At 42.4% G+C, this 15,959-nt stretch overlaps 1 protein-coding gene across 2 annotated transcripts in view; it reads right to left on the bottom strand.

Annotated features, from left to right (window-relative positions):
- sema4ab (sema domain, immunoglobulin domain (Ig), transmembrane domain (TM) and short cytoplasmic domain, (semaphorin) 4Ab) overlaps positions 1-14,260 on the bottom strand; it is a 44,626-nt gene extending 30,366 nt beyond the window's left edge. Inside the window, exons 1-3 of one of the 2 annotated variants that reach the window (XM_038285913.1) lie at positions 13,890-14,260; positions 3,209-3,430; positions 1,307-1,467 (exon numbers count right to left, since the gene is read on the bottom strand). In XM_038285913.1, coding sequence (XP_038141841.1) covers positions 1,307-1,467; positions 3,209-3,305 — 258 coding nt within the window. In that variant the 5' untranslated portion in view covers positions 3,306-3,430; positions 13,890-14,260. Of the gene's footprint in view, positions 1-1,306; positions 1,468-3,208; positions 3,431-5,882; positions 6,186-13,889 lie in introns of those variants that run through there. The other variant, XM_038285914.1, reaches the window with a different exon arrangement.
- Between the last annotated feature and the right edge of the window lie 1,699 nt (positions 14,261-15,959).

Below are 15,959 nucleotides of genomic sequence, written 5' to 3'. Positions count from 1 at the left end.
TAGATTATTCATTAGTTCATTGACTAACTTTGTGTTCTCTCTGGTTTTTGTTGTCATAGTAGCTTACTCTGGCTTGCTTCTACAGGGTTTATACATGAATGGGTAACTCTTATTTAATCCTTTTTAATGCTCTTAGAAATAATCTAAATGCCACCAACAAGTACTCATGACTTATTTATGTATACGGCAAAATCCTTCGTCATCTTCAGCGTGGTTCCTCGTTTTCCCGCCACTTTGGTTCAAATTTGCATTTTTCCCCATTCTCTAGCCTTTTCTCCGCCTCAACCTTCTTTTCCGAAACCATTTTAATGCCACGTTTATCAAATTTAATGAATTTTAATGCCAATTAAGGTCTTAATTTAAGAAATCATTTTTTAATGACTTTTATTTATTTTTAATGACCTGCGGAAACCCCGTTTTAGCTATCCTGAAAGGAGACATCCTCAGGAGCCCTTCTGTCAAAACTTCCATTATAAATGATAGCATTGGGGTCTCTGGCAGACTGGTGACCTGTCCAGGGTCTACTGCGCCTCTTGCCTATAGACTGCTGGAGATAGACACCAGCCCCACATAAACCATGACTGAATAAGCAGGAGAATATGGATGGATGGAGTTGTTCTCTGTTCTTTTGTGTTTTGTCCTGTTTTTCTCCCATACATAGTGATGGGCTCAGGTTTTACTATCTATGAACACTTATTCATCAATTTTGACATCAAAATTAGCTTAGAGGTTGCCTGCTTATCCGTCTCTTCCCTTGGCAAAAGACATGTGGAGTGGATCAACTCTACTGATACCTTTTCTATCATTAAAACTATTTATTGATCAGTTCTTCTATGTTCCTTTTGAATGCTTGCTTCTGTTTCTTTGAACCCCATTCAGTCACAGAAGATGGCCGCTCACACCGAGCCTAGTTCTGGGTCTGCTGGAACTTTCTTCCTGATCAAATGGAATTTTCCTCTCCACTGATAATGAGAATGGATTCAGAATATGAATATGCAAATACAGCCTAAGCTAAGCCTCAGACATTCACTTTTGTTCAAATGTGCAGCTGCAAACACATCTCTGTTGTTTTCTTATGGGATGTAAATGCAAAGAATCTTAGCTTCAACACTGACATTCTTCTCATTCCCTGCAGAGAGTGGGGCTCTGCAACATTCAGCTCAGCTGGGGTTTCATTCCGACTCAGCATGAAACTTCCCAACATAAAAAAATAAAAACTCTTTTCCAGCCTTACTTTGATACTTTAAAGGAACAGGAGTGACGGCAGCAGGATCCTGCAGCAGGCAGCCTGTGGATCATGGCTCACCTTGCTCCTCAGAAGGATGGCGTCTTTGCGGCTAACATCCAGCGCTAACACAGCATCGCGGGCTCCTACGTACAGCCTTTCTCCATCTTCGCTGAGAAGCAGAGTTGTGGTGTTCCTGACATCATGGCTGCTGAACAACACCAGACGCCTTCCTGCGCTGCCTGTTATTCCACAACATGTCACAAACCATTCAGTCTCAGGGGTCAAACCAAACCTAATTTCAGGTTAAAACTCAGTAAAAAAAAGCAAAAATGTGGCGGAAATTTTGCTCCATTGGGGTTTTAAGCAAAGAACATGTTTTCTAGAATAAAATTTCAAAAATGCAAAAACAAAACTTTAAAGAAAAAGTCCGATCAACAAGGAATAATTAATGGAAAATTATTTATACCTAAAGCTAATACGTTCACGGTGATTTCATTAATTTAGCATTAATTAGTGATAAAAAGAAAAACAATAATTTTCGTCACATTCAGAGTCCGGGAGCGGCCATTTTAGCCCAAATCTAGTAACCCCTCCCTCCCGCCATCTTCCGGCAGTGACGTCACGGTGCGGTAAGCCTAGCGCCATTCTCCCCGCTTTCCAAGCTAAATCAATGGGAACTATTAGACACATCTGCAATCAACAACAATTATTGAAGATTTCCAGAGGACTTCACCATTGAAATTCACCAGAGCTATAGTGAAACTAACAATGCCCACGTGCATGGCAGCTGGATGCTGGAATACATCGGGTAAAAGTGAAAAAAAGAGTTATTCCACCTTTCTGATTCCTGATCCTCCACGGACGGGTTGGTCGTTGGATCGCCAACTTGAAGAGGGAGGATTTGCCATCGAACTTCTGGCCAGAGAAAAAACACGTAATATGTAGCCAATAGGGATGGAACGGTTTATGAAAACCGTTCGGTTCAATTTGCGTGTGTTGCGTTCGGTTCATGCTGCTCCTTTTTCTCATAGCGAAGCGTTTACACTCCAGAGCAGAAGGTGGCGGTACTGCGACCAAAGCCAACCACCAGTAGTAAACAAGAAGAAGAAGCGAAGCAGCGTAGCCGGGCGTAGCAGAAAAAAATCAGTTGTTGTGGAGAATTGTGTGGGTATGGCGAGTGGGAAAGAACAGGAGTTGGAAGACGCGCCAGCAGCACTTTATAGGTCTGCTGTATGGGACCACTTTGCATTTAGAGTGACCTACGATGACGGCGGGAAGAAAGCTGTGGATAAAAGTGCAACAGTGTGCAAGCATTGTTCAACACGTTTTGTTTATGCTAACAGCAACATGACCAACATGTCAGGTTAGAGATTTTCCTAACAATCAACCGAACCGAAAACCGTGAACCGAACCGAACCGTTGATTTTGTGAACCGTTCCACCCCTAGAAACCCACAGTGGATAATAGCGCGTTGTGATAAACACCAGATACAGCACTGGGACTTGATCAACAGCCGATACCGCACCGTGACGTCACAAACCAGTAGGTGGCAGTAGTGTTCTTTGACAAACATGGATGCCTCCAGTAAAGCACATTCACATGAAAATTACTCTGAATTAAAAACACTGATCATTTATTGAACAGGACGAAATAATTTCATATTTAAAGAACTTTCAGAAGTTTTAATTTTGAGTATGACCAGACTTCTTTAGTTAATGTATATTTTGAGCTGATACTGAAGTTTTCATAGTGGGGTTGATCTTGTGTAATTGTGAAAACAATATGCAGCCCTTGTATTTAGCAAAAAGGAAAGAAACACAAACATGTTTTCCACACATTCTCAGTGTTTACTAATGAATAAACAAACCTGATCTCTTGTTAAATTGCTGCAAACATACCTGGATTTGAGCCTCAAATATCCATTAATTATGTAGAACATGTGTTTCATTTAAAAAGAGTTCAGTTAAAGGCTCCACTCACCCATTGGGAAGGAGACTCTGGGAGTCGGTGTCATCAGACACGGGTTCAGAAAAGCCAGCAGGGTCAAGGTGAGATGAACTAGGCAGGGACTGTCCATTGGCTCCGACCTCGACTACATGGACAGTCAAACAGGAGGAACTGGGTCAGATGACCATCACATCATCCTGTTCTTAGCAAGGTTGGAGATTGTTGCTAAAGTAGGATCTTAATCCATCGCCGGACCTACGAGAAAATCACAAACATAATCACATCATCTACTCCTTTCAATAAAGAACAGAAACTGCGCTTTTAAGAGGTGTTAATGACAACTAAAACTAACTGAATCTGTTAATTCTGCTATTGGTGGAGCTGTATTTAACTACAGCCCTGTCAACAGTTCAGGCTCACATCAGGACTTGGGTGTCGGAATTACAGGAACAACCTTACGTTTCAAATTATAGCATGAAGGCAGATTTGGCTGCAGATATAATAGAATGGTTGCACTGTGCTGTTCTACATTTTGGAGTACCTCAGGGCTTCATTTTAGTTACCATTCAAGTTGCATGTAAAATGCTTCCCTAAGGATCCTCTTTCCAACGAGGGGCGTTCTTAAATATAAATTATTCAATTCAATTAAATTCACAACACGTCATCTCAAGGCACTTTCCAGTTCACCAGATCATCCAGTCAAATTGATTCAAAGTTTTCTATCTAAGCAAAACCAGCTGATTGCATTGACTCTTCATTGACTCATTGACTCTTCAGCAATCCCTCACACTAAGCATGCTTGTAGCGACAGTGGAGAGGAAAAACTCCCTTTGAACAGGAAGAAACCTCCAGCAGAACCAGGCTCAGTGTGAGCGGCCATCTGCTGAGGCCGACTGGGGTTCAAGGAGACAGAAGCAGACATAGAAAAAGAAGCATAGATACAAAAGGCAACTGTCAACCAGCTCCACAGGCGGCCCCGTCCAGGAAACACACAGCCAGGCAGACGAGCTCCGAGCCAGCTCCCATGTCAGAGGATGAAGAGAGCACATCCAGTTAGTCACAGTCAGAGAAACAGGACTACACTGGAAAACAGGCCAAGCTCCAACATCTAGAAACAAAGGTGTTGATGGCAGCAGCACAGCTGATATTTCTCTCCAGGATGGAGTCACAGCCAAACAGGAACAGACCAGATGAAGCTACTATGAGAAAAAGCAGAGAGAGCAGAACGTTAGAGATTAAACTAACAGATTCTGCAGAGTGGGAGAATAGAGATAGAATGAAGCAGAATGATGAAAAAGGGGTCCCTATGTCCTCCAGCAGTCTAAGCCTATAGCAGCAGAACTATAGAGATAGCTCAGGATAACCTGAGCCACTCTAACTAGAAGCTTTATCAAAAAGGAAAGTTTTAAGCCTAGCCTTAAAAGTAGACAGGGTGTCTGCCTCACGGACTAAAACTGGTAGTTGGTTCCACAGGAGAGGAGCCTGAGAACTAAAAGATCTGCCTCCCAGATCATTTCATGATGCCATAACATCTTATAAATAACATTGCTATTAAAAACTAGTACTATCCCGAGAATGGCCTCTGGTCTATAGCTTCTCATCAGTGGGTGTAAATAAGGACGTTTGTCACCATTTCTATCCACAGAGTTGGAAGTTTCTTTCAGATGCCGTTTTTGTTTTGTTTTTTTGAGGATTTTTCAATGTTTTTGTCCGGCTAGCAGAAACAGTTTGACCTCTGGAATTGCAAACAAAAGCTACTGTACCAAATATTAACATAGATTTTCTCAGGTGTACAAATACTTATTTGCAGCTGTATTATACAAACAAATTGTTAAAAAAGATTCCTGAAAGAAATTTTTTTTACAGAATAAAACCAGGTGAAGCTAAAACTTTTCCGATTGAGGAGATCTCGATAGAGCATAGTGACAGAAAAGGTTATATATATATACATTTATTTTTATTTACAGTTGTGGTATAATTGCTGCTCTAAGTGGGTCGCTCTGTCAGCTAAATACATATTTAAGAGTCTTTAGACTCCGGTAAACGATTAATTGATAAATTAGTTGATGATTATTTCAATAATTGATTAATTCCAATTAATCCAATTAATTGTTTCAGCCCTAGATTAATGCATAGTAAAAAGTCAAAGGGCTGTAGAACCATGAACCTCAGATCATTTGCTACAACAGGAATAGAAAGGTAGGCCAGAGTTCATGGGAAAATTAATAATAAAGCTTAAGGAAGGGCAGTAATCCTGCAGCAAAACTGAGATCTTTAACCAACACCATGTTTTTAAAGCTGGATGAGCCCAAAGCCCTCACTCCCAGCGATCTATTGACCATTAAAAATGCTAACTTTTCCAAATACCACCACAGACATTTCAAACTTCACACACAAAGGGGCTCAGAATTCGCTCCACTGCCACCTAGCGGATACTTCAGATTACACTTCTAGTGCAAAAAAACAAAAAAGGCCAAAAACTGCAGAGCTGAAATGCAGAAAATAGTTTGTGCAAAAAAGCTGCTAGACTTTAAAGTACAGGGTGCATAGAAACATCTGCATCACTGATCTGACCCATGGTTGGTGTTTACATAGAGGCTGCTGAAACACGTGAGTTCAGATCATCAAACTGTTGCTTCTGTCTAAAGGCCTCAAGTTTCAGAATCAAGTGTTTAGTTTAAACTCTACCAAACAGAGAGCTCCTCGCCTCACATTGACTCTGCAGAACATCACCAGCCTCACTCCTTTCAGCAGCTGAAGCCCCCAGAGGCAGTTAGACCTGACCACCGCAGCCGTTCTGCCTCCTCATGTGATCGCTGCTGTCTGGCTGATCCTCAGGCTGAATAAACAGCCATCCAGGAGAAAACAGGTAGGAAGCCCCTCTATGGATCAGTCCTTCCAGCGCAAAGCATCTGCAGCCGCTGGAACCACGATCTCTACTGATCCACTGGATTGCTGACTGCCTGTTGGTAGTACGGGGGTGGAGTGAAGCCAGCGGCCGCCATATTGGTACTCCCTAGATGGACCGGTCGGAATGTAAACAATAGGTGCGCTGCTGCATCGAACAAAGATGATGTTCTTAAAATAAAGATAAATTCATCACTTTGATACACACTGGCTGTTTCATAGCATCAGTAGATTACTTTACCTTATAATAAAATAAATAGGCCCATAACACTGCATAGTTATTATGAAGTTAATTGAGTTTTTAAATCATGTAATATAACATATTATACAAATCCATCACAATAAAATGAGTGTTATATATATATATATATATATATATATATATATATATATACATGTCAAATGTTTCAGTTGTTTTTGTTCCCCTCAATATAACCTGCAATATATTTCAGCAAATGAGAAATACAACAAACTCTACAAAAACTACAGCATCATGAGCGAATTACTACATTGTCATTTCACAGTAAATTACTTTCTATTTCCTCTACTTTATATTTTCTAACATTAGACCCAATGTCAGTGTCTAACTCGGTCAATGTCTTCCAGTCGGTCTGAGATAGCCGGACTAATGTTAGTCTACAGACTAAACTATAGGATCCATCGGCTATAGATGAATTTATTGCTTAGTTCATCCACTGACTGGGAAATCACATGAGGAGCGTCTTCCTGCAGCTGGAAAACTGCTGGTTTTAGCAGCCAGATGCTGCACAGGGAGGCATTTTACTGCGCATCTCTGTGGGAGTGGGGATTACCAAGATGGCGGCTGGTGGCTTCACTATTTCGGGCAATCGGCAATCCAGTGAATAAATAGAGATCAGCAGCTGGAAGACCGGAAGTGGTTACACGCTGTGTGGTTTAACCCAACCCCCCCCCCCCCCCCCCCCCCCAAAAAGGAAAGTTTTTTTTTTTTTTTTATAGGGCGGCGTGTTAGGGCCATTCAAAGACAAAAAACAAAAACGGAATTTACACTTTTTTGTTTAAAGTTGCATTTTCACGGGAATAAACACGAGTATTTACGAGTAAAAACACACAAATGTACAAAATCAAAACATATAGATATAAGAGAAAAAGTTGCAAATTAATAAGAAAAAAAAAACACATTAAGGAGAAAAAATTAGCAAATTTGCAAGATTTAAACATGTACATTTGCTCCAAAATGTAACCTTAGCTGCTGGACACGCCACATCAACAGTGTTGGGCACGTTACTTTCAAAAAGTTATTAGTTATAGTTACTAGTTACTTCTCCCAAAAAGTAACTGAGTTACTAACTGAGTTACTCCACAGTAAAAGTAACTATTTACTAGTAAAAGTAATTATTGCGTTACTTTTGCGTTTCTCGCCCCCGTAACCCTCACCACCCGGCCCCCACCTTCTCGCCGTGTGTTTCCAAAGCCAGCTGAATAGAGCGGACGACAAAGACAAGAACCTGCAGAGAGTTTAGCATTTATTGCAACTCAACGTAAATGACATCAGGGGGGAACGCTATCTGACGGGCCTATAAACCCCCTCAGATAGCGTTCATCAGGCTGCATTACCTCTACTCATGGGTGTGAAGTTTTTTAACAGGGCGTTCAGATCTGATGAGTATATGAAATTAATAACTGGGGATGTCCAATTCTGAAATCCTGTGTGTTTGGGTTGTTATAGATACTCCCTCCCTCTCTCCATCCATCCATCCATCCATCCATCCATCCATCCATCCATCCATCCATCCATCCATCCATCCATCCATATAGGCTAACATTTGATCGTTCACACTCTCCGTAGTTCCCCAGTGGCACTAGCAGAGGGCAGCTGTTACGCGCCTTTAGCGAGCATGCGCGTTTCCTGTCGCTTGCACGGTGAATCGTGCCGCCTGTGCTGTGCGGAGATGCAGGGGAAACCGTATCTGATGGGGAAACGCAGCTCGACGTAACACCAGTATTACCATCTGGAAAACACTGTTTTGCTGCTGGAGTCCTCCTCACTCCCCATCCTCCCCTCTCTAATGACAAGGCGCACACAAGTCCTATCATGAAACAAGGTGCAGTAACGTGGTGTCGGCAATGGTAACTGCGTTATAGTTACAGTAAGAGTAATAATTTTGATTACTCGTTACTAAAAAAAGGTAACGGCGTTAGTAACGTTTCCGATCACCATTTTCTTTATCCGAAACTTAATAAAAGAACTTTGTGACTATTCAGCAACAAAATTTTATTGACAAACTTCCAAGAGCTTATTTATGAGAACAGAAGACTGCCGTGAAACAGAAGAATGTTCTGGAAGGGTTGAATCCTGGCTGCCAATACACCTGACCCACTTGTTACAAAAGGATGTGGTTTCAGTAAGAAGACGGATAGATGGTCAATATATACAGTATCAGCCATTCAAAATGTCCCCACTTTCCTTGGTGGGCCCTTGGCTGGTCTCCTACAATTCTTTTCAATCTTTGTACTAAAATATACTTTCTGTCATGATTTGTGGACATTAAGATCTAAAACGCCATATCCCTGTAATTCAGTTAAAGGTTGGAGTCAGAGTAAATAAATATGCAGGCCCAGGTGAAGAGGGGGGTCCCTCTAGTGGCTGCAAGTTGGAGGGGATTCTGCTGGGAGTCAAAGGGAGTTGGGAGGTGTTTAACTGGGAAGGGTCATTTTGAATGGTTTCTACTGTACTGTTCGCCCAACCAGGTGGATTTCATAGTCCTATCTGCAGTCATGATATTTCTAGTGGTGCAAAAACCCAGGTTATTAAACTTTGCTGTAGCCCCAAGGATATGAGAAGTGGGAGGGGCTAGGCACAGATGTGACGACAATAGTCCCCTTCAGGATGGAGGGGAGTCCATGCCTCAAGTGAAAGAGTTCAAGCATCTTGGGAGCCTGTTCACAAGTGAGGGGAGAATGAAGTGGGAGAACGATATACATCTCGTTGTGGCAACAATGCAGACACTTCAGAGAGTTGAGGAAAGTGACCCTAACCTATGGTCATGAAATTTGGATCATGACAGAAAGAGTGACATCATAGACACAAGAGACTGAAATTAGCTTTCTCTGCAGGGTGGCTGGGCACTTCCTTAGAGATGGGGTGAGGAACTTGGTCATACGAGAGAGGCTGCTGCTCCTCAACATGGTGAGGAGTCAGCTGAGGTCGCTTGGACATCTTTTTGAATGTCCCTTGGAAACCTCCCTGGGGAGATGTTCTGGGCTCGTCTCAGCAGGAGGAGGCAGTGGGGAATGACCCAGGACACAGCGGGGGGACTATGTCTCTCAGCGGGCCCGGGAGCGCATAATCTCCAGCGGGTGTCTGGGGAGAGGGAAATCTGTGAGTCTCTTCTGGGACTGCTGCCCCCGCCAGCCAGTTCCAGATTAAGCCGGACATGATGAGTATGAGTACATTTTACCTAAAAATGCTTAATGGCATTTTGATTAAGTTTTCTTTTAGACAGAGGAAGGGTAATTTTGCATGTCTACAACTGTGGAGGAACTATGGCAAAGTGCAGATAAAATCGCTGTGTCTTAACGTTTCTTGTGACATCACCAGATGTATCAAAGATCTGGAAGGGGAAATTGTTAAATTAGAGAAATTGTGTGAAATCGAGAGCATTTTGAAGCTCTCAAATTAGTTTTAGCAAGACTCTTGAACACTAAAAAACAAGGCATGTTGGTGAGGTCTTGGATGCAGAATATCTGAGATATTGATGCATCTTTCAGCTCTTTCTTTAACTTGAAGAAGAAATGTGGAAAGAGGAGGCTGATTCCATCTACACTGTCAGACAAAAGGGCAACAGATAAATGAGCAGAGGCAGATCGGAAAAAGGGCAAAGGAGTTTTATTCTTTTTAGTTCCAGAGTGAATATGAAAGGAATAATGAGCTGGTTGAGGAGTTTTGTAGTGGTTTGTCCCATGTTTCCAATGAGACCAAAGTCCAGTTGGTCTGGACCCTGGGACTGCAGGAGCCCCTGGCATCGATGGGAACACTGTGGAATTCTTCAAAAACCTACTGTAGCATCGTAGCAGGGGACCTACTAGATGTCTTTAATGATATATTGATCACTGGTTTGGTCCCACTGTCATATCATAGTTATCACTCTCCTGGTAAAAAGGAAATATGGAGAAAATTAAGAATTGGCGCCCTGTGACCCTTCCCTGATTATCTCCAAAGCCTTGGCAAATAAGATATGAGGAATATTGCAACAGGCCATCCAAAGAGACCTAACCTAATGCGCCTGCAGTAGGTCAGTGGTGGACAATATCCATCTGTTTTGGGATGTTTTGGGAATCTACAGTTCTTTGGGTTTGCAGACACCCTAATAAAAGGCTTTTGACCATGTCAAACCATGTCATTCTAGAGTTTGGGTTCTGCACTGGTTTTATAGCGAAGACCCAAGTGTTGTACAGTAATATTGAGAGTATGGTGTAGATCGATGTTAGCTTGTATGTTGGGATGTTTTATGCGCCCTCCTCCGACAAATATGTTTGAATGGTCATGGTTCGGTTTTAACAGTAATAAGGTATTGTCCGCCTATGCTTACCTATGCTTGTTTTTATGAAAGATCAACAAGATGCTGACATGCTGCTTAATGTCACTGAGAACTTTTGCATCTTGTCTGCCACGAGGGTGAACTGGGCAAAGAGTGAAGCTTTTGTCTTGGCCAATGGTCTGTACATCTCCCAGTTTTCCACCAAATTTTTCCATCGAGCAGGGATGGTGTTAATTATCTTGGTTCTTTTTCTGAGATAAAACTATGATACAGAAAAACTGGGAAAATGTGGAGAAAAAATTGCAGATGGAGGCACTCTCAGCTCTCTTATAGAGGCAATGTGTTGGTTATAAACAGCCTAGTTGCATCACAGTTGTGGCACAAACTTAATGTTTTAGAGCAGGCGTAGGCAACGTCGGGCCTTGAGTGACACTGTCCTGCAGCTTTTACATGTATCCCTGCTCTAACACTCTTTAAAAAAGAGATAAAATTACCTCGTTTGCATGTTAGTAAGTTTAACAGAGGCCTGGACTTTAACCATTCATTTGTTTCAGGTTGGTTGAAGGACTTAGATCTAAAGGTAAACCTTAAGTCTGGATGTGTGTGATGGTACGGTGCCAGGTCTGTCAGAGGCATTTCGTTGGTCCAGCGTGGTCACCATAATAAAGCTGGTGGAGGCAGCCAGACAGAACTGGTCTGGGGATCCGGTCTTTCAGACTCATTTGTCATTTTCTGGATCTAGGGAAGGTGAGAATGATAGCTGGGAAGAGACACCTCCTGCATCTGCATTCCACAAGCGATCGCCTGACAAGACAGACCCATTTCCTGAGGTTCACCTGTAGCCTGTTTAAGCAATAGACAGTGTTTCTCTCTTATGTAACTTGGACCCAAAGAGGAACTTGTGCAGCACAGGTCCAAAAGTATTGTACAAGATAAGTGTGAAGCTAAAGAATAAACTGACCTGAAAAGCTAGAGCTAGTAGTGTGTTAGGAGACAAGCTCAGAGGACAGGAACTGCAGTGGAGGACTCTCTACAAGCCTCCAATGAGGAAGTGGACTGATGACCCTTCCCGGTGCCATTGCAACAGTCGTTCTTTATCGGTCACCAAAGAGTTTTAAATGTTTGAGTGTTTTTCATCTTTTTATGTAGTGAGCAAGATTGGAAAATGTAAAAATGTTTAATCTATTTATGACACTCTTTGGAGTGTCTTTACCAATTCTGTTTTTATCAATGGCATACTGTCATGATCTTGGCGCTGTGACTGGCTGGATAATTAATATCATTCACCTGCCTAACTCAACCCAGTTTCTCATTACCATTCATCTAATCCACCTACTCCTACTTTTATTTAACCTGCCTGCTTCCAATCATCAGGGCCAGATTATTCATGAGCCAGTGTGAGAGCCTTTCACCATTACCTTAGAGGTTCTGATGACCTGTTCTGCCTCTCAACCACTGAGTCCTCTTGTTCCCATCTGATCCGTTTTAACCTGCCTGCCTCCATCATCAGATGAGATTATTCACGAGCTAGTGGTGAGAACTTTTCAGCATTACCTTAGTGTTTCTATAAGTTTATGAGAAATGGCGGGTTAGTGCGTGTTTTTCAAACATGGGTCAACCGCTAACAGTCGGCAATTGGCTCCATTCCCATTGGCAAAAAAAGCTGGGTCTAACACCCCGCTGGCAGCTGTGTGGCCTCTGACCCCCCGTGGCTGCGTGTCTGGTGACACTACCACACTGGGTTAGCATTGATGGTGTCATCAGTGTGACAGAAATCAGGAAAGTAAACAACTGAGATCAACATGAAAGGAAGCCAGGGCGTAGTCAGTGTGCTTTATTGTTTCACTCTTTTATTTGTCTGAATCCCCCTCACCAGAGCTGCTCCATGTTTATTGAATGTTATCAGAGTTGTTTCTGCATGGTAGATCAGATGTGGCTGAGGTGTTGTATTGATGTCCGTACATTGAGCTGAAAGGTTTAGCGGTTTAGCGGGTCAACCCGGCTCTGGTGTTCCCATGGTATGCCAATCAGAGACGAGGCGATTTTAACCCGGGTAACTGCTGAGTCGTTTGTCCCGGGTAGACACCCGTCAGTGAGCTGTTCCCACTGCCACTAAAAGCCCATTGTTCCCGGGTTTAAACAGGTTTTTCGGCCAGTGGGAAAGGGGTATATGTTGGAGAAAGTAACGGTAAACTAGTTGGCTTTTTTTCTAGTAAAGAAATAGTTAAACAAATTAAATCTGAGCCAGTTTTCAAAGAAACAGAAACCATCTGCTAAGCACCTTTTACTCTAACTGAGAGACATAGTCCTTCCAGCATGTTCTTTGCTGCCCCTGGGCCTCTGTCCAATAGGATGTTCCTTGAACACCTCTCGAGGGAGGCATGAAGGGGGCATCCAAAACAGATGCCACCTTACTTGGCTCCTCTTTATGTGGAGGATAAGAGGCTCTACTCCAAGCCTTTCGAGGATGGCCTTTCTGAGCCAGGCCTGATTATTTTGAAATGAAAATATAAAAAACAAACTATAAGACTTGTTTGAACTTATTGAACTTTGCCGACTGACTTGAGTTTTAATCAATCATGCAGGATCAGACATGGAAGAACTGCTGGGTAAGTTGGGGCAGAACAGAACAGGTCTGTTATTTAAGACTTTCACATTGACATTGTTTAGAAAGGAGCCCCTGCTTCCAAGTCCTGTTAACAACCTCTATTGGATTCTTTTCTCAAGCAAGAGTGGTTTTCCAACAGGCTCTCTGCAATAATCCCACAGTCTAGTCTAGTTTTCTCACAACCCCAAACACTCTGAACAAACTGAACATGAATGAAATTACCTACAGTGAAGAAACTGATTAAAATAAAATCTAAAAATGGACTGATGACTAAGCCACAAGCTTCTAGTGTAAATGCCTGAACGGAGAAAAGCTGCAGCCTTCTCCTCCTTGTGAAGCTCTTTTGGAAGCATATCATAACATAAAATTAACTGCCTGCATTCAAGTATTTAGAATCTTGACAAAAATAGCTAAACAGCAGAACAGGAGTATTTAATAGTAGAAGCATTGTGATACAAATTTAAGGATTGTTTTAACGGCAAACTAACAATTTTCAATGGTATATCTTTAAGCTTGTAACATGTCAATAAAAATCTAATATATATAGGGAAAACTGACAATTACAGAATGGAAAAAATGTTAAAAACATTTACCAGTGCATCAACCAAAATGAAGACATAAAACAAGCAGAAAAAACAATTGATTTTTAAAAATCCACTACGTGTGGGTGTGTCTGTACCTTGCGTTTAATAGCTTGTTTCCTTTACTCTCAATCATGAAGAATTTCCTCTGCTTTCAACCACATTCTCTTGCCATAGTTTCTTCAAATTTCCTCCCGCTCCATTGTCTCCACACACAGACGTCGTGGAACAGGTGGAACCATAATGCAGGACTTTCTGTTGATCTTCTGCTCACCACTGTTTGGTTGGAGATTATACATTCTTGGCCTTTTTTTCAGAATTAACCCAGCCTCTTCTCCATCCAACATCATCCCAGTCTTAAGGTATCCTTTCACCTGTCCTGGCCGTGGTAACACTATGGTATTTAGAATAGGTTCTAGGTGGAGGTTCACTGAATAGTGTGAGTTGGAACAGCATCAGGGAATAAAGCTTTGAGGGATTTTACAGTGAGTGCAGTAAGGAACGGAGTGGGTAAGATGGCTAATAAGAAGAAAAGAAGCTTGGAGAGGATTAGTAATGACCTGGAAACGGCCATGTGGTTACAGGCTGTGTCCCTTCTAGTGTCAAACATGAAGCTGCTGACACATACATGGTGTACAATTAAGACAAACAAATTTTAGGGGAAAAAGGTTTCATGTCTTAGAAGAAAAAGTTAAACCTGTGAAGATAAAGTAATCAGATCTCAGGAAAAAGCCAGGTCTAAAATATGTCTTGTCTGAACTAAAGAACAAAAAGATGGCAGATCTCAGAAAAACAAAAAAACAAAAAAACTGCCAACTTAGAGGAAAAAGTTGTCAGCTTCAGAAAAAAAAATGTTTCAGGGAAAAGGTTGTAATGCTTAAGAACAAATTCTGCTAGGCCCATGAAAGAAATTGTCAGGTCTCTGGAAAAACAGTTGTTTCATCTAAGAAGAAAGTTGTTAGAGTAAGACGACATTGTATGAAAAAATTGACCATAATATTTATCCATCCATTTTCTGACACGCTTTATAACAAGTGGGGTCGCGAGGGGTGCTAGTGCCTATCTCCAGCTGTCTACGGGCGAGAGACAGCTATACACTCACCGGCCACTTTATTAGGTACACCTGTCCAACTGCTCGTTAACACTTAATTTCTAAGCAGCCAATCACATGGCGGCAACTCAGTGCATTTAGGCATGTAGACATGGTCAAGACAATCTCCTGCAGTTCAAAGCGAGCATCAGTATGGGGAAGAAAGGTGATTTGAGTGACTTTGAACGTGGCATGATTGTTGGTGCCAGAAGGGCTGGTCTGAGTATTTCAGAAAGTGCTGATCTACTGGGATTTTCACGCACAACCATCTCTAGGGTTTACAGAGAATGGTCCGAAAAAGAAAAAACATCCAGTGAGCGGCAGTTCTGTGGGCAGAAATGCCTTGTTGATGCCAGAGGTCAGAGGAGAATGGCCAGACTGGTTGGAGCTAAAAGAAGGGCAACAGTGACTCAAATAACCACCCGTTACAACCAAGGTGGGCAGAAGAGCATCTCTGAACGCACAGTACGTCGAACTTTGAGGCAGATGGGCTACAGCAGCAGAAGACCACACCGGGTGCCACTCCTTTCAGCTAAGAACAGGAAACTGAGGCTACAATTTGCACAAGCTTATCGAAATTGGACAATAGAAGATTGGAGAAACGTTGCCTGGTCTGATGAGTCTCGATTTCTGCTGCGACATTCGGATGGTAGGGTCAGAATTTGGCGTCTACAACATGAAAGCATGGATCCATCCTGCCTTGTATCAACGGTTCAGGCTGGTGGTGGTGGTGTCATGGTGTGGGGAATATTTTCTTGGCACTCTTTGGGCCCCTTGGTACCAATTGAGCATCGTTGCAACGCCACAGCCTACCTGAGTATTGTTGCTGACCATGTCCATCCCTTTATGACCACAATGTACCCAACTTCTGATGGCTACTTTCAGCAGGATAATGCGCCATGTCATAAAGCTGGAATCATCTCAGACCGGGTTCTTGAACATGACAATGAGTTCACTGTACTCAAATGGCCTCCACAGTCACCAGATCTCAATCCAATAGAGCATCTTTGGGATGTGGTGGAACGGGAGATTCGCATCATGGATGTGCAGCCGACAAATCTGCGGCAACTGTGTGATG

The sequence above is a fragment of the Cyprinodon tularosa genome, unplaced genomic scaffold (assembly GCF_016077235.1).
Source record: "Cyprinodon tularosa strain WSP-4 unplaced genomic scaffold, ASM1607723v1 ctg217, whole genome shotgun sequence".
NCBI classification, from domain to species: domain Eukaryota; kingdom Metazoa; phylum Chordata; class Actinopteri; order Cyprinodontiformes; family Cyprinodontidae; genus Cyprinodon; species Cyprinodon tularosa.
The sequence above is the reverse complement of the archived record's forward strand: the minus strand, read 5'-3'. Positions and strand labels throughout refer to the sequence as shown.